The 26308-nt window shown below is 41.9% G+C and overlaps 1 protein-coding gene across 8 annotated transcripts in view; it reads right to left on the reverse strand.

The window, feature by feature from the left end:
* Positions 1-26308, reverse strand: part of arnt2 (aryl-hydrocarbon receptor nuclear translocator 2) — a 454524-nt gene that overhangs the window by 204588 nt on the left and 223628 nt on the right. For all 8 annotated transcript variants that reach the window (XM_072564841.1, XM_072564840.1, XM_072564847.1 and 5 more), the window contains one exon: positions 24279-24355. In XM_072564841.1, coding sequence (XP_072420942.1) covers positions 24279-24355 — 77 coding nt within the window. The remainder of the gene's footprint in view (positions 1-24278; positions 24356-26308) is intronic.

The raw sequence follows: 26308 nt of genomic DNA on the forward strand, positions 1-26308 counted from the left end.
TGGCAATTAACAGAAAGGAGGAACCAAAATGGAAATATAAGAGTAGCAGAAAAACAAAAAAAAATCTAATTTACTCTTGACAGATTAGTGAACTATAAGTGTAACAAACAGTGAATGCTGCATGATTTCACATGTGGGATATGTGCTGGACTCCAGACTACAAATGCTGTAATGAACATTTTATGAAGACGACAGTACATAATTTGTTCAAAAGAATCTAATTCCTTGTGGCTTAGCCCACAATCTGTCTCAGGGAGACAATCCTCAGACATTTCTAAATGCTTGAAAACAGGAAACTACAAATACAAAATCTTATTGTGTTGCTCCCCGAGGTTTCTTCTGGAGGATTCTGAGAAACCAGATACCACATGGGAGAGATCTTATTGAACTGCCATTTTTGTTTCTTGATGAATACTCTGGTAAACAACTGTCAAACATCAACAACAGCAATCTAAACATGGAGATAGCGAGGACTGCAGATGTTGTAACTTTGACTCCTCTGCTCCTGTGCTGCTGTGTTTTGTCCAGCTCCAAATTTTATCAACTTTGAGCAGATGCTTATAAAAAGGATGAAAGGTAATCGACAGGTGCAGAGTTTCAAATCTGTCCTGACTGCCTCTTTATGCTGAATAAAGTCCTCTGTAAAGGAATATGGTCAGGTTCAACCCAGTACTGGTGGATAATAAATCATAAAATTATCAGAATTATTTGGCAATCTTGGTCAGACTAGCTAGAATAGGAAATGATAAAGACATCGCATTACATTCTAAGACTGCACAGTGTAGATCTAACCCATGTTACACATGGTATGAGCATACATGACACAGGCATGGACTATAAAATTACTCATTTTTTTCCATTATTCACCTTGTCCTGCACATAAATTAGACGCCTTAACAAAAGACATTGAAATGCTAAAATCAATAATCTTGATTTATATTAAAAAATAAAAGAAATTTTGTATTAAAATTCCACATTTGGAAATACAGTTTACCTTCATGACAACACTCAGACAACTGGTATCAATATTAGAACATCCAATAGTTAATGTCTCACTTAAGAAGTGAATGAAACAAGTGGGTTCAATCAATGGTATAAATATAAAACAAGAAAACATTGTAAATGTGGTACATCTACAGTTCCAAAATGCTTTAAAATTAAACATTAAAAGAGAATTAATGTTTAAAGTGAATAAATAATTAAATTATTGAACCTGTTGTGGTTTACTGGGACTTCCTACTTCAACTTCTATGGAATACTTCTTAGTGAATTTACAATTATTTTCTAAAATCACAAATACGGAAACTTTTATTCAAGGTAGATCACTGACTTACAGCTTTTCACACATTTATAACATTTCATTGTTCTGGGTTTATACATTGGGAATTTAATGGTAGGCATGCAGCAGTAATTAAAATGACCCCTTATTTGTGAAATAAATTATTGCTTCAATGATATGTGAAACAAAGGTAAAAAAGGAGTCCACAGTCTATACGCTCCTGATCTCAGCTGTCACATCCTCAGGTACTTAATGAAGACTTAACCACCTCTGACAAAGAAATGACACAAGCTTTCGGAGTGACGCTCCTTCATCAGGTGATAGTGGAGGGCTCAATCCTAACACAGATTTATAGCAAAACATTACAGCGTGATGTTACTGAAATTATACATTGAAAAATTAAGCTTTCATCTGTTAGAATGCAATGATAGTTTTACTTCTTTCATGTGTAAATCACAAAACCTTTTTAAAAAAAGTTGCATTCTCGGATTAGCTGTTAACAATGGTGACAGCGAGACAATATGTTGAAGGTATTGGCCCCCTGTGTTCTCTGTCTATGACCTGATGTTTAAATTGATTCTAATCTAAAAAGTGAGATAACAGAGTTCTACATAAATTCATGCAGTTTTTGAGCTCAGAGTTCTCCATGAATGCATGCAGTTGACAGAGAACACAGGGGGCCAATACCTTCAACACATTGTCTAGCTATCACCATTGTTCACAGCTAACCAGAGAATGCAACGTTTTTTAAAAAAGTTTTGTGATTTAGACATGAAAGTAGTGAAACTATCACTGTATTCTAACAGGTGAAAGGCTTAACAGACAATTAATTTTTCCATGTATAATTTCAGTTACATCACACTGTAATGTTTTGCTATAAATTCTGTGTGTTAGGATAGAGCCCTCCACTATCACCTGATGAAGAAGCGTCACTCCGAAAGCTAGTGTCATTTCTTTGGAAGAGGTGGTTAAGTCTTCATTAAGTACCTGAGGATGTGACTGCTGAGATCAAGAGCGTATAGACTGTGGACTCCTTTTTTTAACCTTTGTTTCACTATCCACCATCACTTGATGAAGAAGCATTGATCTGAAAGCTAGTGTGCTTCCAATTAAACCTGCTGGATTATAACCTGGTGTTTAAAAATGTGTTGCTGGAAAAGCGCAGCAGGTCAGGCAGCATCAAAGGAACAGGAGAATCGATGTTTCGGGCATAAGCCCTTCTTCAGGAATGAGGAGGGTGTGCCAAGCAGGCGAAGATAAAAGGTAGGGAGGAGGGACTTGGGGGACGGGTGTTGGGAATACGATAGGTGGAAGGAGGTTAAGGTGAGGGTGATAGGCTGGAGAGGGGGTGGGGACGGAGAGGTCGGGAAGAATATTGCAGGTCAAGAAGGCAGTGCTGAGTCTGAGAAAAGGTGGGGGGAGGGGAAATGAGAAAGCTGGAAAAATCTGCATTCATCCCTTGTGGTTGGAGGGTTCCTAGGCGGATCTTCCACCTAGGAACCCTCCAACCACAAGAGATGAATGCAGATTTCTGATCTCCAGCATCTGCAGTCCTCACTTTCTCCTATAACCTGGTGTTGTGTGATTTTAACTTTGTACACCCCAGTCCAACACTGGCATCTCCAAATAAAGAAATGACAATATTGATGACTTAGACAACAAGCAGACAGCCTAAGGATAAACAATACTGCTCAGAATTGTCGTAGATTCTATTCTTAGACTTGGTTGTGGCTACAGTTAAAGCAGCCTTAACATTCCAGGACTAAGGAAGAAATAAACAAACAACTTCTTGCTCATGTGCTGTCCAGTAATGCTATTGGAAAGTGCTGTCATATGGACATTGGCGAGGAGAAGATTGGGCTTGACTATCAGTGCTGGCTGTCCGGGCTCACAGGTCAGAAAAGGAATGTGGATAAGGTAAAAGGACCACTCTACAGGAGAGAAGGGAAAACAGCTGGGAAATTTTTTTTTAAAAGGAATTAAATAAATTCCCAGGTTCACTTCAGGGTGCTTTACTCTACCTCTTAGAGACTGGTTCTAAGAAAGTATTAGCGGAGAACTTGGTGAGTGTCTTGAATTGGTGCAGTGTTCAGCATCAGAACAAATTTGAAGGCTAACCATAAATTAAAATAGGCTAGAGGATAAAGTCAACACAAGCTCACACTCAACAACACTGGTTGTCCTTTGTTCAGCAAACTGTCGCACAGGAACGTCATGTACAGGACGTTCTGATACAATAAGATTTGCAGGGCCATCCAAAAGTTAATTAATAAATTTGATTTCAATTTTGCTGGATTACTTTTCAGTTTGTGTGCAATTATAGATCCACAGGAACTTACAAAAATCTGAACTGGCAGCTGCTTTAGGGGTCAAAGAAGCTTTTGAAAAAGGAGATTAAAAGCACATGGTGTAGCTGGTTTTCATGCTAGAAAATAATTGAGTGAACTGCAGAACTTGCAACAAAATATGTCACCAGTGGCAAGTAGTACAATAGGTGATATAATTAAAACATATGAGCACAAAATATAATCAAATCAAGCAGATAACGACGCCACGTCGCCAGATTGGGGGTAACAACATCAAATATAAATAAAAATAAGATTACACAAAACTGTTAATTGAACTCGCAAAAACATATTAAAGAAAGTAAAAGAAAATAAGTAATGTTGCATTTTGCATGGAAGCACCTCCCTTTCACAACTATTCTCCTGAAACTGAAAGATTAACCACTGAGCGCAGTTTCTAGAAGATTAAGACATTTGAAGGACAACTTCATACAAGTTCACTATGTGTGTTAAATGTAGACAGTAGGGACTTTGAAGAGAATGTTCCATACAGTCCGGGTTCTTTTCCATTTCATCAGACAACCTCCCAGAACTCTTATCTTGCGACGTTTTGAGTGGTTGCATGCTGCTGTGCACAGTTGGTAGGAAGCCCTGCAATATCAGAAATTTCTGCCGTATGCAGCAGCATGAATGGATTGCCATCACAACAGAAAACATAAGCAGTGGGGGAGCAGTATTCCATGGAGACGGGAGAATCCAGGTACAGCACTTAGAAGGGAAGGAAACAGAGGAAGATCACAGCATTAACTAGATTAACAGAAAAAGTATGTTCTCTTCAACTGTGGGGGCAACAAAAAAGGTTGTTAAGCTGAATTGAGGAGGGTAAGAGAGGAGAGTGATGAGAGCAGAATTGTCAGACTGGATTGTGAGGAGAAGAACTGAGAGATCTGCAGTTATTTAAAATAGAATATTTTGAAAATATTCTGAATTGGGAGGAATGATCATTAAAGTATATTTTGGGAAACTCGGTTCTGATTGGTCTGTTGGAAACTCATTTTAATTCATTTCCTCAAGATTAACAAAAAAAAGTTGATGGGTGTACAAAAGTCCCAGTAGATTAGGAGAAGTAAAAGCCCCACTGCACTTTCAGTGCAAGTACCCACTTTAACATATGAGCTTATAATTTGCAATTGCTCCTGCTTCTCTCTTACCGGTTGTAATAGTTTTTACCAGCTAAGTTCATGTTTATGAACAGACAACGAATATTTCGCTTTCATTAACTATTTCCCTTTTAAACAAGGACGAAGCTGAACCCCTAGGTCATGCATGGATACAAATCACTAATCTAAAATCTGATGATTTTATTTGCGGCTAGAGCTAAGGTTCTGGTGTACACCTGATCTTGTGGGCAACATCCAGCCTGACATGAAATGGTCAGTATTGGTATTAATTAGCGTTGACTACAATTTAGACCTACATTTGACAGCAACAGAAAGAATTAAAAACAACTATTTAGAAAACTGCACAGGCAGATTACTGAGAATTTTTTTACATTCCTTAACTTTACTTATCTATTTACTGAGTTGCACTGGGCATTTGATAAAGTACCACATAATGACTACTAAGAAAAATAGAACCATGGAAAATGTAGGGGATAATAGACTTTCAGGGGAATGTAGCACGAACAGCCAAGTTTCTGATATCGAGACAGAGTCTAATATAATGAGGGGTATGTTGGATTCCACGCGATCGATTGTGTTAGGGGACTTCCTAGTCAAAGACTTAGACAAATGTTTCTGTAGCCAGCAGCGAAAAATCAGAACAGTGTGTTGCCTCCCTGGTGCTAGGATCAAGGATGTCACAGAGAGGGTACAGAATGTTCTCAAAGGGGAGAGGGACCAGCAGGAAGCCATTGTACACATTGGAGCCAACGACATAGGAAAGGAAAAGGATGGGATTCTGAAGGGAGAATATAGAAAGTTAGGCAGGAATTTTAAAAGGAGGTCCTCGAGGGTAGTAATATCTGAATTACTCCCATTGCTCGAGCTAGAGAGGGCAGGAATAGGAGGATAGAGCAGATGAATGCGTGGCTGAGGAGCGGGTGCAGGGGAGAAGGATTCACATTTTTGGATCACTGGAATCTTTTCTGGTGTAGAAGTGACCTGTACAAGGAGGATGGATTGCACCTGAATTGGAAGAGGATTAATATACTGGCAGGGAGATTTGGTAGAGCTGTTCAGGAGAATTTAAACTCCTGAGGTGGGAGGGGCAGGCAGGGAGATACTGAGGAAAGAGATCAACCCGAGACTGGTCCAGTTGAGAAAAGGAGCGAGTCAAACAGTCAGGGCAGGCAGGAACAAAGCAGAGACCAAGGTAGAACTGATAAATTATCCTGCATTTATTTCAATGCAAGAGGCTTAACAGGGAAGGCAGATGAACTCAGGGCATAGTTAGGAACATGGGACTGGGTTATCATGGCAATTATAGAAACATGGCTCAGGGATGGGCAGGACTGGCAGCTTCATGTTCCAGGATACAAATGCTATAGGAAGGATAGAAAGGGAGGCAACAGAGGAGGGGGAGTGGCGTTTTTGATAAGGGATAGCATTACAGCTGTGCTGAGGGAGGATATTCCCGGAAATACATCCAGGGAAGTTATTTGGGTGGAAGTGAGAAGTAAGAAAGGGATGGTCACCTTATTTGGATTGTATTATAGACCCCCTAATAGTCAGAGGGAAATTCAGAAACAAATTTGTAAGGAGATCTCAGCTATCTGTAAGAATAATAGGGTGGTTGTGTAGGGGATTTTAACTTTCCAAACATAGACTGGGACTGCCATAGTGTTAATGGTTTAGATGGAGAGGAATTTGTTAAAAGTTGACAAGAGCATTTTCTGATTCAGTAGGTTTAAACTAGTATGGCAGGGGCGTGGGAACCTGAGTTGTATACCGGAGGTGAGAGTTGATGCAGATGAGGCAATAGCAAGAGGTAGACCAGCTAGTGGGAAGGATTTTTCTGGGAAGGAACCAAGGGTTCAGTTAAAGTGTGTTTGCTTTAAAGCAAGGAGTATCAGAAATAAAAGTGATGAACTTGGATCAGTACCTGGTGTTATGATGTTGTGGCCAGAACAGAGACATGGGTTTCTCAGGGGCAGGAATGGTTGCTGGATGTTCCAGGGTTTAGAGCATTTAAAAAGAATAGGGAGGGGGGGAAAAAAAAAAAGAGGAGGGGGTGTAGCACTACTAATTAGAGAGGGTATCACAGCTACAGAAGCTTCCATTGTCGAGGAAGATCTGCCTACCGAGTCAGTCTGGGTGGAAATTAGGAACAGCAAGGGAGCAGTCACCTCGTTAGGGGTTTACTACAGGCCCCCCAATAGCAGCAGGGAGATGGAAGAAGGCATAGGTCGGCAGATTTTGGAAAAGTGTGGACGTAGTAGGGTTGTTGTAATGGGTGACTTTAACTTTCCAATATTGATTGGAACCTCCTTCGAGCAGAAGATTTGAATGGAGCTGTTTTTGTAACGTGTGTTCAGGAGGGTTTCCTAACTCAGTACGTTGACAGGCCGACGAGGGGAGAGGCCATTCTAGACTTGGTGCTCAGAAACGAGCCAGGGCAGGTATCAGATCCTGTGGTGGGAGAGCATTTTGCTGACAGTGACCACAACTGCCTCACATTCTACATAACTATGGAGAAGGAGAGGATTAGGCAAAATGGTAGGATATTTAATTGGGGAAGAGGAAACTATGATGCGATTAGACATGAGTTCGGAAGCATGGATTGGGAGCAATTGTTCCATGGTAAAGGGACTATAGACATGTGGAGACTGTTTAAGGAACAGTTGTTGCAAGTGATGAATAAATATGTCCCTCTGAGACAGGCAAGAAGGGGTAAGATAAAGGAACCTTGGATGACGAGAGCGGTGGAGCTTCTCGTCAAAAAGAAAAAGGTAGCTTACATAAGGTGGAGGAAGCTAGGGTCAAGCTCAGCTCTAGAGGATTACAGGCAGGCGAGGAAGGAGCTTAAAAATGGTCTCAGGAGAGCCAGGAGGGGGCACGAGAAAGGCTTGGCAGGACGGATTAGGGAGAACACAAAGGCATTTTGCACTTATGTGAGGAATAAGAGAATGGTCAAAGAAAGAGTAGGGCCGATCAGGGATAGCATAGGGAACTTGTGTGTGGAGTCTGAGGAGTTAGGGGAAGCCCTAAATGAGCTTTTTGCTTCTGTCTTTACGAAAGAAACGAACTGTGTAGTGAATGAAACCTTTGAAGAGCAGGTGTGCATGCTGGAATGGATAGAAGTAGAGGAAGCTGATGTGCTGAAAATTTTGTCAAACATTAAGATTGACAAGTCGCCAGGCCCGGACCAGATTTGTCCTCGGCTGCTTTGGGAAACGAGAAATGCAATTGCTTCGCCACTTGCGAAGATCTTTGCATCCTCGCTCTCCACTGGAGTCGTACCTGAGGACTGGAGAGAGACAAATTAATTCCTCTCTGCAAGAAAGGAAATAGGGAAATCCCCGGCAATTACAGACCAGTAAGTCTCACGGCTGTCGTCTGCAAGGTATAAGAAAGGATTCTGAGGGATAGGATTTATGACCATCTGGAAGAGCATGGCTTGATTAAATGCAGTCAACATAGCTTTGTGAGGGGCACGTCATGCCTCACAAACCTTATCGAGTTCTTTGAGGCTGTGACTAGAAAAGTTGATGAGGGTCGAGCTATGGATGTGGTGTATATGGACTTCAGCAAGGCATTTGATAAGGTTCCCCTTGGTAGGCTCATTCAGAAGGACAGGAGGAATGGGATACAGGGGAACATAGCTGTCTGGATACAGAATTGGCTGGCCAACAGAAGACAGCAAGTGGTAGCAGAAGGAAAATATTCTGCCTGGAAGTCTGTGGTGAGTGGTGTTCCACAGGGCTCTTTCCTTGGGCCTCGACTGTTTGTAATTTTTATTAATGACTTGGATGAGGGGATTGAAGGATGGGTCAGCAAGTTTGCATATGACACAAAGGTTGGAGGTGTCATTGACAGTATAGAGGGCTGTTATAGGCTGCAGCAGGACATTGACAGGATGCAGAGATGGGCTGAGAGGTGGCAGATGGAGTTCAATTTGATAAATGTGAGGTGATGCATTTTGGAAGGTCGAATTTGAAAGCTGAGTACAGGATTAAGGATAGGATTCTTGGCAGTGTGGAGGAACAGAGGGATCTTGGTGTGCAGGTACATAGATCTCTTAAAATGGCCACCCAAGTGGACAGGGTTGTTAAGAAAGCATATGGTACTTTGGCTTTCATTACCAGGGGGATTGAGTTTAAGAGTTGTGAGATCTTGTTGCAGCTCAATAAAACTTTGGTTAGACCGCACTTGGAATACTGCGTCCAGTTCTGGTCGCCCTATTATAGAAAAGATGTGGATGCTTTGGAGAGGGTTCAGAGGAGGTTTACCAGGATGCTGCCTGGACTGGAGGGCTTAGCTTATGAAGAGAGGTTGACTGAGCTCGGACTTTTTTCATTGGAGAAAAGGAGGAGGAGAGGGGACCTAATTGAGGTATACAAGATAATGAGAGGCATAGATAGAGTCGATAGCCAGAGACTATTTCCCAGGGCAGAAATGACTAATACGAGGGGTCATAGTTTTAAGCTGGTTGGAGGAAAGTATAGAGGGGATGTCAGAGGCGGGTTCATTACACAGAGAGTTGTGAGAGCATGGAATGCGTTGTCAGCAGCAGTTGTGGAAGCAAGGTCATTGGGGACATTTAAGAGACTACTGGACATGCATATGGTCACAGAAATTTGAGGGTGCATACATGAGGATCAGTGGTCAGCACAACATCGTGGGCTGAAGGGCCTGTTCTGTGCTGTACTGTTCTATGTTCTATGTAGATGTGATAATGGTGCAAAACTTGATTTACTCTTGGGAAATAAGGCAGGGCAGGTGACTGAGGTGTCAGTGGGGAAGCATTTTGGGGTCAGTGACCATAATTCTATTCATTTTAAACTGGTGATGGAAAAGGATAGACCAGATCTAATCGTTGAAGTCATAAATTGGAGTAAGACCAATTTTGATGGTATTAGGCAAGAACTTTCAAAAGCTGATTGGGTGCAGATATTTGCAGGTAAAGGGACAGCTGAAAAATGTGAAGCCTTCAAAAATGAGATAACGGGAGTCCAGAGACAGTATATCCCTGTTAGGATGAATACAAAGGCTGGTAGGTATAGGGAATGCTGGATGACTAAAGAAACTGACGGTTTGGTTAAGAAAAAGAAGGAAGCATATGTCAGGTATAGACAGGATAGATCAAGAGAATCATTAGAAAAGTATATCGGCAGTAGGAGTATACTTAAGGGGGAAATCAGGAGGGCAAAAAGGGGACATGAGAGAGCTTTTGCAAATAGGGTTAAAGAGAATCCAAAGGATTTTTACAAATACATTAGGGACCAAAGGGTAACTAGGGAGAGAAGATCAACAAGACAGCCTTTGTGTGAAGTCACAAGAGATGGGCAAGATATTGAATGAATATTTTGCATCAGTGCTTACTGTGGAGAGGGACATGGAAGATATAGAATGTAGGGAAAATAGATGGTGACATATTGAAAAATGTCCGTGCTGCGGTGGAGGAAGTGCTGGATGTCTTGAAACGCATAAAGGTGGATAAATTCCCAGGACCTGATCAGATGTACCCGAGAACTCTGTGGGAAGCTAGGGAAGTGATTGCTGGGCCTCTTGCTGAGATATTTGCATTATCGATAGTCACAGGTGAGGTGCCAGAAGACTGAAGGTTGGCTAATGTGGTGCCACTGTTTAAGAACAGTAGTAAGGACAAGCCAAGGAACTATACATCAGTGAGCCTGATGCCGATGGTGGGCAAATTGTTGGAGGGAAGCCTGAGGGACAGGATTTATATACATTTGGAAAGGCAAGGACTGAGAGGGGAAAGATATAAAAGGTACCTCAGGGGCAACTTTTTCACGCAGTGTGATGCGTGTATGGAAACCAGAGGAAGTGGTACGATTGCAACATTTAAAAGACATCTGGATGGGTATATGAATAGCAAGGGTTTAGAGGGATATGGCCAAGTGCTGGCCAATGGGTCTAGATTGGGTGGCATATCTGGTTGGCATGGATGAGTTAGACCGAAAGGTCTGTTTCCAAGCTGTACATCTCTGACTCTACGACTTTATAAGGGCAGCATGAATCCAAGCAGCCAAGGACAGGCAGATCAGAAAAGATGTGAATGGCCATATTTCCGATGGGACAAAAGAATGCAGAGATGTCCTCCCGGCTTGGTGTTAAGTATTAGGCTTGGCATCAACTACATCAACAGAATATATAATTTCAACATTTACAGATGACAAGTTTTGGAATTGTGATGAGCTCAGAGGAAGACATTTTTGAAAAGCAATTTAGGATGCCACAGACTGGTGAAATGAGCAGGTGAAATTCAATGTAGACAAATGTTAAATGACATCTTTTGGAAGAGGAAGAGGTGATAAAGCATGGCGCTGAAAAAGGCACAGCAAGTCAGGCACCATCTGAGGAGAAGACAGTCGATGTTTCGGGCATAACTCTTCTTCAGTCCTCATTTTCTCCGAAGAGAAAGAGTAAATTAATGGCATAATTTTAATGAGTGTGCTGGAATAGGGACACAGGAGAGTTCACAAACCTAGATCAGGCATTTGGTATCCTGGGCCTTATAAACACAGGCAGTGAGTACAAACACACGAAAACTAAAAGAACAAGTTTATAAATCATCAGTTAAACCTCAGTTGGAGTATTATTCATAAAGCAGTGATACCAATTGCTAAGAAATTCTCCCTAAAATTGCTAAGAAATTCTCCCTAAAACAGAAACAATTGAGAAAGAGGGAGCTGGATAGAGTTGTTAGCAAAAAAAAACTTGTCGGCTTTTAATGGGAGGGGAGTTATTAACCAGAAAATCCAGATTCATGGCAATTGATAAATTCTAGGGTTGGAGGAGAACCTTCTTAGTGAAATATTATGGTCAAGAGTAAAATTCCGAAGAGGGTAGTGAAATAACTTTTAATAGCAATGTTAGAAATAGAATTAGATATCTCCTTTAGAATGGGAGATTTGGCAGTGCTAAAGGAACAAAAAACAGAACTGGGACTAATCAGATAGCTCTTTCAAAGAGCCTGCAAAGGCTTGATTGCTTGAATATGGTGTATTGCATAATTCTATGCTAAAAATCCGCTACTTCTAACAGAACAAGGCAGTAACCATTCCCAATTACAACGTAATGCTTAAATGATTAGTGGAACTTGCTTCTTAATTAATTGCACAACAAAATGATTCTAGGATTTCTGAAAAGTTGGATTCTGTTTTTAATTTAGAACCAACCGCATCTGAGAACCTCGATATTTAAGAAAACAATAAACTTTGACAAATTTCATTAAAGCCAATTTGCAACTTTGAAGAAAAACATTTTAGAAGTCCAAAATTATTTAGACAGCACTGCATTGTGGTTATTCACAACATAGCAAACAACTATGTGACAAAGAAATTTTAATCTTTTATAATCAAAACTTCCTCCTTATTTGTTGATAATTTCTTTTCTTTAAATGTGATGGCACAGTGCCTCAGAAACATTTTATTTGTTATGCACAGAATTGTCAAATATCATACAAATCCTATCTTTCTGAGCTTCCATCCCCTTTAACAAGCGTGTCTCTGACACCTAAGACTTGGATTGGCTAACTATCATTTTATTCCCAAATTGCTCCTCTTTTCAATACACTATCATTTATTGAAAAATCAATATTATGATTGCTGCAATGGTTAGTGTGATTTTACAGTTGTTTTTCTCAAAACAAACTTTGTACATCCATTTTCACCTCTTGGCTCTATTTGACTAAAATGATACCAAAAAGGAGCAGGAATAGCCTTATGGCCTGAGTCTGCTCTAACATTCAATGACTGGGGTAATCTTGGAACTCAATTCCATTTTTCTGTGAAATACCCAAATCCCCATTTTCCCCAGTCAAAAAAATCTATCCATCTCAATTTTGAGTAGATGCATCAACTGAATAGGATCAACTCTCAAGGATAGAAAATTCCAACGATTCATAACATTTTAACTGAAGAAAGTTGGTTATCTCTCATTCTTAAATGATTCATTCCTTATCTAAGACTTTGCTTCCTAGTTCAACAATGTCTACCCAGGAAAAACAATGTCCAATTTCCAAAAAATGTTATAGTTGCACTATGATCACCACTTAGTTTCCTAAATTCCAGAAGTATCAGCCTAACAAGGAGGTCATGTGACACAGTGGTAGGTGCTCTGCCTGAGTCAAAAGCTTTGGGTTTAAGCCCCACTGCATGACCTGACAGCCAGAGGTGTGTCATGCTGCAGCCAAACTGATGGGAGTATCAATGTGTAAATCCTTCCAACATATAACAATGGTAAGCAGTTAGAACCAGGGAATGTCTTGGTCAGTCATGTGATGTAAAGAAATTGTAACCTCTATAATGATTGTTCATAGCTCCAGGCTACAACATTAATTGCAAAATAATTATACAAGACTACTTGGAAACTAATGTGGATCAGAGTCAAAAGGTGTGGCACTGGAAATGCACAGCTGGCTAGGCAGCAATCGAAGAGCAGAAGAGTCGACATTGTAAGCATAAGCTCTTCATTAGCTGGTGCCAACAGTGTGCATTTCATTCCTCAGGATGGATTTGGGACCTGTCTCCTTGCCTGTGGGTGGAGACAGTGGATCAGATCAGTCGAGAGACAGAGAACTGAGAAGTGGAGGGTCAGTCAAACTGTTCAAAAACTCAGAAGATAAAATTTTCATCCACTTTGCTGCCTTCAAGACATGTATATCCTTTCATAGATTAGATACCAATTTTGTGCATTGCATGTGTCATCTCATCATGACTAGCAAGATTTGCATACTCTAATATAGAGTCATAGATGTACAGCACGGAAACAGACCCTTTGGTCCAACCTGTCCATACCGACCAGATATCCCAACCCAATCTAGTCCCACCGGCCAGCGCCCGGCCCATATCCCTCCAAACCCTTCCTATTCATATACACATCCAAACGCCTTTTAAATGTTGCAATTGTACCAACCTCCACCACTTCCTCTGGCAGCTCATTCCATAATCGTACCACCCTCTGCATGAAAACGTTCCCCTTTGGGTGTCTTTTATATCTTTCCCCTCTCACCCTAAACCTATGCCCTCTAGTTCTGGACTCCCCGACCCCAGGGAAAAGACTTTGTCTATTTATCCTATCCATACCCCTCATAATTTTGTAAACCTCTATAAGGTTACCCCTCAACCTCCGACGCTCCAGGGAAAACAGTCCTAGCCTGTTCAGCCTCTCCCTATAGCTCAAATCCTCCAATCCTGGCAACATCCTTGTAAATCTTTTCTGAACCCTTTCAAGTTTCACAACATGTTTCCAATAGGAAGGAGACCAGAATTGCACGCAGTATTCCAAAAGTGGCCTAACCAATGCTAGCCACTTTGCAAAAAAGGTCAAGATATCAACTTAGACAAAGAGTATGTGTAGTTATTAGGTAATAAAATCTCAATTTTTATTTTGCACAAATCTAATTTAGTTTCTAGTTAGCAAACTACAGTGGGGTACTGGGCCAATGGGATAATGGATAAGGCGTGTGACATCAGATCGGAAGATTGTAGGTTCAAGCCCTACCTGGTTCGAGTGTAATGTGCTACTTTGACCGCATTGCAGTCAGTGGTTAGCAATGCTGCCTCACAGCGCTAGGGACCAGAGTTCAATTCCCGCCTTGGGCAACTGTCTGTGTGGAGTTTGTTCATTTTCCCAGTGTTTGCCTAGGTTTTCTCTGGGTGCTCCAGTTTCCTCCCACAATCCAAAGATGTACAAGTCAGGTGAACTGGCCACGCTAAATTGCCCATAGTGTTAGGTGCATTTGTCAGGGGTAAATATAGGGCAGGGGAATGGGTTCTGGATGGAGGGTTGGTGTGGACTTGTTAGGCCGAAGGGCCTGCTTCCATACTGTAGGGAATCTAATCTAATTGAAACACCTCATGTACTTGGAGTTCTGTAGTTGCCAGTTTTAAGCTAGATATTACAAAGCTTTCAATGAAAGAACAGCTTTCTTAAGAGCCAGCTGAAACTGGATTCTCATAAGTGAGTCAGAAAGGGCTTTTGTCTTAGAAACATAGAAATTCAGTCAGCAAACACAGTTTGACTTACGACTGAGTGTGTAGTTGTTGAGTAAGAAAGTTTAAATTTTTAACTGAAATTTAGCACTTAAATTATTGAGTTGTCAGCCAAAAGCAGGGTTTAAACCAGGTTTCCAGTGAAAAGTTAGTTTAATGAACAACCAGCTAAAACTGGTGTAAAGACAGTTTGTTTCTATTGAGGAAAGAAGTTTCAAAAACAAAAGACTGAAGGGTTGCTGCATGTTTGAATGCAAATAGCCTGACGCTCATTGTAAGCATCATTTATGTGGCTGTTTGTGAACCAGGAGAACAAGTCTGTAAACAAGCTGGAGCCAAGGATTTGTGTACAAAGTTTTGGTTCACAACAAGAAACTAAATATGGACTAGCGACCAGTTATCGCTGATTAAGGACTTCTGCCTGCCAACAACCATTTGATTCGTTCTTGGCTAACAGAACAGCGCAGGGATATGAACAACATACATAGAAGCATTCGGACCACCAGCAACTCAGGAGCTCTCTCTATTCTCTGCAGAAAATGCCACTTTAAGACTGAAGAAAACCAATATATCTTTCATTCAGCAGTTGTTATAAGTGGTAACTTAGTACAACATCAGAAGCCTTTCATAAGTGAACCAGCCACCTTATGCCTCTCACAAACTAGTGAAAGTATGGAAAGGGATTACTCAGAAGCAGTGTTCTGATCAGTATAAGGTCATAACAACAATCATCCTCAGCGATCTTCGTGAACAGAAATAACTGAACCACTTCCCTATTTTTCCATCTGTCTATAATCCCTGTGATCAGGTTAGGATTAGTGAGCGAGTGCGTGTGTGTGTGTGTGTGTGTGCACACCATACGTGTACAAAGGTGTTAGAGTTATAAGTAGCAAAATTATATGCTAACAATTCATAATTGTTTACCTGCAGCTACAATCTAATTACATGAAATAAATAGTAATTCTTTGTTAGGTACAGAAACCTGTACATATTTTTGTCAACGTGGTCTCAAAGAGAAGTAAATAGGGACACTTAAAATCTACAACTTTTACGATAATTCCAGGAATATGGGGGTCAATTTATAGCCATGCTACCTCACTGAGGTGTCCGACTGGATCCTCATTAAACGACTCAGAAAGGCCTTTTGTCTCAGCAGCCTATTTGTTATGAAGTTGAAGGCGTGTACTATACCTTTAAGAGAGAGTGAAAGCTGTTCTGCACAGAGAGCTTATAAGGGCAGTTTCAGAGTACTAGAAAATTGAAAAAAATGTAAAATTTGGCTGTGAAATAGATATCAGAGTTGGTTATAGTTTTGACAACTATTTGAATTTAACCAGTTTAAATTATGCCCCAGGATACTAAAACCCAATCGAGTTTGAATTTATTGTTTTGCCAACTTCAAACCAATGAGATGATCTGATGTTGGTGATATTAAATAAAAGGCAGGCATTTTGAAAATCAGACAGAGCAACTGCCATCGAAAGAGAAAGACCCAAGACGTTGAAATACTCTCTCCATCAAAGGTACCTTTTCGTATGAAACATCTTCACAGTAAGAAGAAAGATGACGACCCAGGGAGATCTTCAGCCGGAAGAAGAAAGACATCGAAGATGAAAGCCGCTGTATGGTTTTGAAATTAAGTTGATATAATTTTATAAGTGTTTTACTGGAACAGTATATTGTTATTGAGTTGGAGGCTGGTAATAAGCAGTTAAGAGAAAGGAGGGCTTAGAGTTGTGAATAGTTGTTTAATGTTCACTTTTCGAGTTCAAGAATAAATTGATACTTTTTTCTTAAAAAGAAGAACTTGGGAGTTCTCTCACTTGTATTTTAACAGATTACAAGGCGAGGTGAGCCTTACTGGGTGTTTAGTTGAATAAACAGTAGGATTCACTGCCATGTCGTAACAATATAAAACTAGCCAAGTTAGTGCGGACTTGCAATAGAGTGTGGCAATTAAGTGATTAAGGAAGTTCAGGGGAGGAAGGGAAAGAGGTGTTCTGTTGCATTTATTTTTCCTAAATTCTTTCAGAAATTATTTCTTACTGTGCTACAGGAGAAGCTAGTTATTTGGGGGAGGATCCGGGAAGTGACTAAGATTTATTCAATTCCTAAGCCATTCCTGATGAAGGGCTTATGCCCAAAACATCGACTCTCTTGCTCTTCGGGCGCTGCCTGACCTGCTGTGCTTTTCCAAAGCCGCCTTTAAGACTCTAACTCTGGCGGGGTTATTTCGTGTGTGCATCCAGGAGATGTTCTCTGAAGTGTTCTGCAAGTAGATGCCCTGTCTCCCCAACGTAGAAGAGACCGCATCGGGAGCAACGGATCAGTAAATGACATGTGTGGAGGTGTAGGTAAATCTCTGATGGATGTGGAAGGCTCCTTTGGGACCTTGGACAGAGGTGAGGGGAGGGAGGTGTGGGCGCAGGTTTTGCAATTCTTGCAGTGGCAGGGGAGGGTGTGATGGTGCAGGGCATGTACCTGACAAAAGAGTCACAAAAGGAATGGTCTTCATGGAACGCAGATAGGAGTGGGGAGGGAAATATACCTGTGGTGGTAGGGTCTGTTTGTAGGTGGCAGAAATGGCGGGTTCTGTCCTTGTTGGGGTTGGAGGGCAGAGGTGCAGATACGGCGGAGGCGGAGGAAATGGGAATAAGGGATAGCGTTTTTACAGGAGGCAGGGTGGAAGGAGGTGTAGTCCAGGTAGCTGTGGGAGTCGGTGGGTTTGTAAGAAATGGTTTGAGTTGGTCGCCGTTGATGGAGATGGAGGGGTCCAGGAAGGGGAGGGAGGTGTCTGAGATGGTCCAGGTAAACTTAAGATTGGGGTGGAATGTGTTGGTGAAATTGATTAACTGTTCAACCTCTTTGTGGGAGCACAAGGTGGTGCTGATGCAGTCATCAATGTAGCGGAGGAAAAGGTGGGGAATGGTGCCGGTGTAACTGCGCAAGATGGACTGTTCCATGTAGAAGAGACAGGCATAGCTGGGGCCCATGCGGGTGCCCGTGGCTACTCCTTTGGTCTGGAGGAAGTGGGAGGATTCAAAAGGAGAAATTATTGAAGGTGAGGACAAGTTCAGCCAAACAAATAAAAATGTCAGTGGAAGGGTATTGATGGGGACACCGGGAGAGGAAGAAACATAGGGCTTGGAGGCCTTCATCATGTATAGGGACTGAATGTCCATGGTGAAGATGAGGTGGTTGGGGCCAGGGAAGAGTAAGTCATGGAGGAGCTGGAGGGCATGGGTAGTGTCCCAAACGTAGGTAGGGAGTTCCTGGACATGGGGATAGGACAGTATCAAGGTATATGTAGATGGGTTTGGTGGGGCAGGAGCAGCTAAGACAAAAGGTCTGCCAGGCCAGTCAGGTTTGCGAATCTTGGGTAGGAGGCAGAACCGGGCAATGCGGGGTGAGACTACGAGTAAGGCAGGTTGATGGGCTCCGGAGGTATCCAACAGGTTTGGGGTCCTTGCTCCCTGTGTGGATGAGGGTGGGGCTGTGGGTAGGATGAGTAAGTTGACCATAGCACAATGGTACATGGAGCCATTTAAAAGAGGAGGAGAAAAGAAAACTATAGTTGTAATTAGGCGATAGTATAGTCAAGGGAATAGACGCTGTTCTTTGTGACCAGGACTGAGAGTCTTGAAGGCTGCATTGCCTTCCTGGTGCCCTGGTTCAGGATATCTCACCTGGGCTGCAGAGGAACTTGGGGTGGGAAGGAAACGATCCAGTTGTCATGGTCTATGTAGGTACAAATGATACAAGTAGGACAACTAAAGACATTCTGCTAAGGGAATATGAGCAGACAGGGTCCAAATTAAAAAAAGCAGAAGCAAAATCTCTGAGTTACTACCTAAACCTAAGCTAATTGCCAAAAAACTAGACTAAAGAGCTAAATGCATTGCTCAAAGACTGGTATGGGAGAAATGGGTTTGAATTCATGGGATATTAGTGCCAGTACTCGGAAAGAAGGGAACTACTCCGAAGGGATGGTTTCCAACTGAATCATGCTGGGACAAGCATCCTGGCAGATTGCACAACAAAGCCTGTGTATAGGGCTTTAAACTAAATTTAAACTAAGCTCAGGGTGAGCGTGCTCAGCAGAGGTCAAAATTTCCAGAACAAGTAATAGGACAGAGAGTTTGAGAAGGGTCAGGAATCTAACTTCAGCAGAGCAGATGTCGAGACTACTGAGTAGGGAGCCATCAATGCAGGACTGAGAGTTTTATATTTAAATGTTTGCAGCATACAAAATAAGGAGAAAAAAACTTGGAGCGCAGATTGAAATAAGCAGGTACAATGTTGTGGGTATCACAGGGACACGGCTGCAAGGGGATCAAGGCTGGGAACTAAATATTCAAGAATATACATGCTATCAAAATGACACGCAGGTGGGCAGTGAGGGCGGAGTTGCCTTGTTAGTAAGAAACAAAATTAAATTAATGACAAGAAGTGATATAGAGTTGGAGGGTGTAGAATATAAAAGAGTAGAATTGAGGAACCACAAAGAAAGACTGACTCTGGTGGGAGTTGTGCACAGGCCTCCTATCAGGAGATAGAAAAACATGTAAGAAAGGCACCAATACAATATTCATGAGAGACTTCAAAATGAAGGTGGACTGGGAAAATCAGGTTTGTAGCAGATCCCACGAAAAGGAATTCATGCAATGTCTACAAGATGGTTTTTTGGAGCAGCTTGTGGTAGACACCACTGAATTCACCCTATATTTTGAGAAGCAGAAGCTTGATTGAAATGTTACGATATTACAATTGAGTACAGGTGGTTCTGTCGTAACACACATTTCATTATCTCTGATTTGGTAGAACACGATTGACAAATTGGGGCATTGTTTCTAAAGCGTGAACTTTTAAAACATGTGTTGGCTGTAACACGATTACATCACCAACACTAAGTGTTGTTTCTAAAGCATGGATTTTCTATAACAAGGGGTTGCACAAGAATGCAACCATTGTGTTCGAGAGGAATGATCTGTAAAGGTAACTACAAAGACATGAGCGAGGAGCTCACCAGAGTTGATTGGAAAGGAAGCCATGGAATGAAAATGGTGAAGCAGCAATGGCAGGAGATTCTGGGAGTAATTTGAAAGGCACAGCAGACATGTATCCCAAGGAAAAAGAAATAGACTAAGGGGAGGACATGGCAACCATGGCAGTCAAGTGAAATCAGGAACAGCATAAAAGCCAATAGAAAAAAAACATACAAGGTGGTGAAGTTTATTGGGAAGCTATTAAAAATCCAACAATAACTAAATAAGCAATAAGGAAGGAGAAGATGAAATATGACAGCTGGTATTATATAAAACATTTAGCAAGAACTTTTGTAGATATCAAAAGATAAGAGGGGGGCAAGAGTGGACATTGGAGCAGTGGAAAATGAGAATGGAGAAGTAACAATAGGGAATAAAGAAATGGTGAGGAAGTGAACTTTGCATCGCTTTTAATAGAAGAAGACATCAGCAGCATACTAGCACTTCAAGGAAGTCTGGGAACAGAGATCAGTATAATGGCCATCACTAAGAAGGTGCTGTGGAAGCTGAAACTTCTGTTAGTCCAGACCAGATGGATTATACCCGAGTTTTGTGGGAAATAGCTGAAGAGATTGTAAGGTGATCTTTCAGGAGTCACTGGAGTCACGGATGGTCCCAAAAGACTGGAAAACTGCGAATGTAACAGCCCTGTTTAAGAAAGGAGAGAGGCAGAAGACAGGAAATTATAGGCTACTTAGCCTGACTGTGCTTGCTGATTAAAATTTTAGAATCCACTGAGTTTGCAGAGTACTTGGAAGTGCATGCTAAAATAGGGCTGAGTCAGCATGGTTTCATCATGTAAAGGTCATGCCTGACAAATCTGTTAGGATTCTTCGAGCAAGTAATGAGCAAGTGAGACAAAGGAGAGCCAGTGGACATGACCCATTTGGATTTCCAGAAGGCCTTTGACAAGGTAATGGACAGGAAGCTTCTAAATGAGGTAACAGCCCATGGTATTAGGACCAAGGTACTGGTCTAGATAGAGGATTGGACGGCTGACTGACAGAAGGCACAAAGTAGGGATAAAGGAGTCTTTATCAGAATGGCAGCCAGCAACTAATAGAGTTCTGCAGATGTCAGTGTCGGGACAACTATTCACATTATACATTAACAGTCTGGACAAAAGAACTGAGGCCAAGATAGGCAGAGGAATAGAGTATTGAGGAAACAAGGTGGCTGCAGAAGAACTTGGACAGACTAGAAAAGTGGGCAAAGAAGTGGCAGGTGGAATACAATGTGGGAAAGTGTGAGGTTATGCACTTTGAGAGGAACAATAGAGGCATAAATTATTTTCTAAATGGGGAAAGACTGCACAAATCTGAATCACAAAGAGAGTTAAGAGTCTTAGTTCAGAATTCTCCAGGTCAATATGCAGGTTCAGTTGGCAGTTAGGAAGGTAAAGGCGATGTTAGCATTCATTTCAAGAGGGCTAGAATTCAAGAGCTGAGGCTGTATTGCTGAGGCTGTATAAGGCTCTAATCAGACGGTATTTGGAATTTTGTGAACAGTTTTAGGCCCCATGTCTAATGAAGGGTGTGCTTTGGAGAGAATTCCAGTGAAGGTTCAAAGAATGATCACAGAAATGAAGGTGTTGTTGTATGAGGAACAGTTGAGGAGTCTGTACTTGATGGAGCTTAGAAGGGAGAGGGGTGATCTCATTGAAACTTACAGAATACTGAGAGCCCTGAATAGAGTGGACATTGAGAAGATGTTTTCACTAGGAGGAAACACTAGGTTCTGAGCGCACAGCCTCACAGTGAAGGAATGACCCTTTTTATCTGAGATGTAGGGGAGTTTCTTCAGCCAGAAGTTGGTTACTCTATGGAACTCATTGTCACACAGGGCTGTGGAGACCAAGTCATTGAGTGTATTTAAGACAGACATTGATTGGTTCGAGATTAGTAAGGGGATCAAAGATTATGAAGAAAAGGCAGGAGAACAGAATTAAGAAACAAATTGGCCATGATTGAATGGCAGAGGAAACTTGACAGGCAGAATGGCCTAATTCTACTTCATCATCATAGTCTTGTGATAGCCGGGTCCAACCGCTGATTACTGCTGCCTCTGAAAATGCAGCTTACTCCTAGGCTTTGTTTCCTCTCTGCAGCTATTTTTCTGTCCATGTCAGTATGCTACACCTAATCCTATGCACTTTAATTTTATATTCTAATCTCTTATGTGGGACCTTACAGAAAGCTTTTTGAAAGTCCAAGTCAACCACATAAATTCCCCCTTATGAACTCTACTACTTACATCCTTGAAACATTCCAACAGATTTGTCAAGCATAATTTCATTTTTGCAAATCCATGCTGGCTCTATTCAGTCCTGTCACTATTATCCAAGTGGTCTGCTATCAATTCTTTAATAATGAACTCCAGCATTTCCCTGCTACTAATGTCAGTCTATAATCACCACAGAACACACGAGATGGCCTCCTTCTTTAGAGACCGCAATTTCCCTTCCCATGTGGTTAAAAATGCCCTCCAACGCATCTCGTCCACATCCCACACCTCCGCCCTCAGACCCCACCCCTCCAACCATAACAAGGACAGAACGCCCCTGGTGTTCACCTTCCACCCTGCCAACCTTCGCATAAACCAAATCATCCGCTGACATTTCTGCCACCTCCAAACGGACCCCACCACAGGGATGTATTTCCCTCCCCAACCCTTTCTGCCTTCCGCAAAGACCATTCCCTCTGTGACTACCTGGTCAGGTCCACGCCCCCTACAATCCACCCTCCCATCCTGAAGCCTTCCCCTGCCACTGCAGGAATTGCAAAACCTGCGCCTACACCTCCTCCCTCACCTCCACCTGAAGAAGCCTTCCACATCCATCAAAGTTTCACCTGCACATCCACCGATATCACTTATTGTATCTGTTGCCCCCGATGTGGTCTCCTCTACATTGGGGAGACTGGGCGCCTTCTAGCAGAGCGCTTTAGGGAACATCTCTGGGACACCCGCACCAATCAACCACACCGCCCTGTGACCCAACATTTCAACTCCCCCTCCCACTCTGCCGAGGACATGGAGGTCCTGGGCCTCCTCCACCACCACTCCCTCATCACCCGATGCCTGGAGGAAGAACGCCTCATCTTCCGCCTCGGAACACTTCAACTCCAGGGCATCAATGTGGACTACAACAGTTTCCTCATTTCCCCTTCCCCACCTCATCCCAGTTCCAAACTTCCAGCTCAGCACTGTCCCCATGACTTGTCCTACCTGCCTATCTTCTTTTCCACCTATCCACTCCACCCTCCTCCCTGACCTATCACCTTCATCCCCACCCGCACTCACCTATTGTACTCTATGCTACTTTCTCCCCACCCCCACCCTCCTCTCATTTATCTCTCCACCCTTCAGGCTCTCTGCCTGTATTCCTGATGAAGGGCTTTTGCCCGAAACATCGATTTTACTGCTCCTCGGATGCTGCCTGAACTGCTGTGCTTTTTCAGCACCACTCTAATCTAGAATCTAGTTTCCAGCATCTGCTGTCATCGTTTTTACCTAGTCTATAATCACTGTTTTATATCTACGCCATTTTGTAAAACAGTGGAATTACATCAGTTACCTTCCAATCCATTGGAACTGTTCCAGAATCTTGAAAGATGACTATCATGCATTCACTATTCCTAGGACATAGTCTTAACTACTCCATGATGGAGATTATCAAGCCCAGGGGATTTATCAGCCTGTAATCCCATCAGTTTCTCCAACACCATTTCCATACTCATACTGATTTCCTTCAGTTCCTCCCTCTCACCAGACCCTGTGTTCTCCAACATTTTTGGGATGTTAATCATGTCCTCCTTTGTGAAGACAGAACCAAAATATATTCTGAATTGGTCTGCCAACTCTCTGTTCCCACTATAATTTCCCTTGTTTTTGATCACAAGGGTCCAACATTGGACTTCACTTACCTTTTTCTCTTTACATATTTATAGAGGCTTTTATAATTAGTTTATACATTCCCTGCAAGCTTACTGTTGTATTCTATTTACCACCTCTTAATCAATCCCTCTGTCCTCCTTTGTTGAAGTTTAAACTGCTCCCAATGCTCAGGTATGCTGCTCTTGTTGGCCAATTTATATGCTCCTTCCTTAGATCTAATACTATCCCTAATTTCCCTTGTTAGCCATTGCTGGGTTAAGTTTCCTGTTTTCTTTTTGTGCCAGTGATGAACAAGTGTCGCAGTTCCTCTATGCATTCTTTAAAACATCACTATTGCCTGTCCACTGTCATCCCTTTAAATGAGGCTCCCCAATTCTTTTACATTCTCAAAATCTTTGCTCGGTTCTTCAGTTGTGGTTGTTAAATGCAAGTTTGCTTCATGCAAATTAAATATTAATTTTGTAAAGTTACATATAATTTTAACATTTTCCTTCTCTTGCAGTGATCTGAAATAAAGCAGAATTGGTAAGAAGTTTGTACCTTGCATTGGGGAAAAGATATAACCATATGATTCTCCTCAATAAGTACTAAGGTACCTGAAGGCGTCCAATTGCAACAAGGCAAAATTTACTGCTTTGTCCACCATCTGATTCCTCCTCTGGAAGGGTCATTCCTGTCAAACAAAGAAGAGGTCACCGTGTTATTATTATTAAGAAACTTCAGGACTTGCATTATCACTTTATTTTCTCATTGAACCCTCTGAAACTGTCCATTTTGTTCAAGATACCAAACAGGTTAACCCAATGTAGTGAAAATCTCTGAATTGTTAATGCAGCAGAGTAACTTTCCAGCCTAAAATGCATTGGGATATGTTGTGTTTGTCAAATAAAGTAGCAAAACATGATTACTGGCAACCACTGCTCCAGTAGTGATGCAGTTCAGGTATGCACCATTGCAGTTGGACATCATATGGGCCTTTGCAAGGCCAACGTGTGGTGGGTCAGTAATCATCTATAAAATATTTCCTTACATATATAATTTTTAAAAAATGAACAAAAATAATGCTCACAGAAGGGTTTCAAGGTCAACCAGAAGCCTGGTCCAATTACTTGGTAATAAAAAGGGTATTCGAGAGGAAGACAGAGGTATTACAGAGCAAAATACTGTGTGCAGTCATTGCAGCTGAAGACACAGACGCCACCAAAAACGAAGTTGAGCTACAGTGAATACACATGGTCTCAAAGACAGTGGATCAAAGTGTTTGGAAGAATGGGTGGCATGGTGGGGAAGGGGTTGGTGGGGGGGGGGGGGGGGGGGGGAGGGAAGGTGGGTGGGGTGGGTGGGGGGCGGGGTTGAGATGTGGTTGGATCGAGGCAATGAGGCACTATAGACCATAACAGTCTGGGGTTCGAAGAACATTCACTAACGGAAAGGCAGAGAAATCTGGCTAGCAGCAATGATGCACCTTAGAGAAGACATTAGATTAAAACTGCTCTCTGTTGAGACAAAATTCACCAATGGGGATCTAGTCTTTAAGTCTTCCAGGCCAGCTTTTACCAACTTGAATTCAGCTTTGCACAGGAGCATAAAGAAGGAGGAATTAACAGGAGTTTCACAGGATGGATCATAAAAAGATACTAGGCTGTTTCTGAACACCACTGCACAGAGCATTTAAATAACAAAACATTAAAATTGTAATATCCAAGATGTAAAACCAATCAGAAGTAATGCATCATATGCATTCACTTTCATAGGTCAAAGCCAAAGCCAAAGTGCGTACCTATTGTCGTATCAAGCAACCTACCAGAAGTATTCAAATATAAAGAAATTAGAGAGCATTTGCAAAAGTAGTCAGTACAATTCAAGAAGATGAAAAGAAACTGAACACAGTTTTTTTAACTAAATGGAAACAATTACACAGTGTTTAAATACTATTTTGCTGAACCATGCAGACGGAGCTCATAGTTTATGTAAATAAAAAATGATGCATGTAATTATCCAGGCCAGAATTATTTATAGATAAAACAAGCAGTGAAAAAGGTCGTTTTGTTGGGGCTGCATTGTTCAGGCCTGGCTTAACTGGAGGTAATTAGATTCAACCCTATTAGCAGTTCCACAACTCTCTTGAGAACTCTACATTTCTCCAGCTTTGGCCTCACATTTTTGGTTTTCTTCAACTCACCATTGGAGGCCTTCCTTAACGATCAAAACAGGAAGTCCTGGAATTCTCAGTGCGAGTCTTTCTCTCCCCACCATTAAATGGTCCAATTCCATCACCCATTTAACTGCCTGGGTTTCTGGTCCAATTACTAATTTACAGGCAAAGCCTGTCAGGGGGGCAGTGTAATGACAAAGGTGGGGGAGGGGATTGAATTACAATGGAATAGGATTTAGGACAATTCTTAACTGAGCTTTTATTGACCTGCCCTCATACCTTTTTAAATTTGTTCTTGGGATGAGGATGTTGCTGGATTGCTCAGATTTATTGGATTAGTGGTGCTGGAAGAGCACAGCAGTTCAGCGATTTCGCTGCTCGTTGGATGCTGCCTGAACTGCTGTGCTCTTCCAGCACCACTAATCCAGTATTTGGTTTTCAGCATCTGCAGTTATTGTTTTTACCTTGCTC

This window comes from Chiloscyllium punctatum, chromosome 48, assembly GCF_047496795.1.
Source record: "Chiloscyllium punctatum isolate Juve2018m chromosome 48, sChiPun1.3, whole genome shotgun sequence".
Taxonomy (NCBI): domain Eukaryota; kingdom Metazoa; phylum Chordata; class Chondrichthyes; order Orectolobiformes; family Hemiscylliidae; genus Chiloscyllium; species Chiloscyllium punctatum.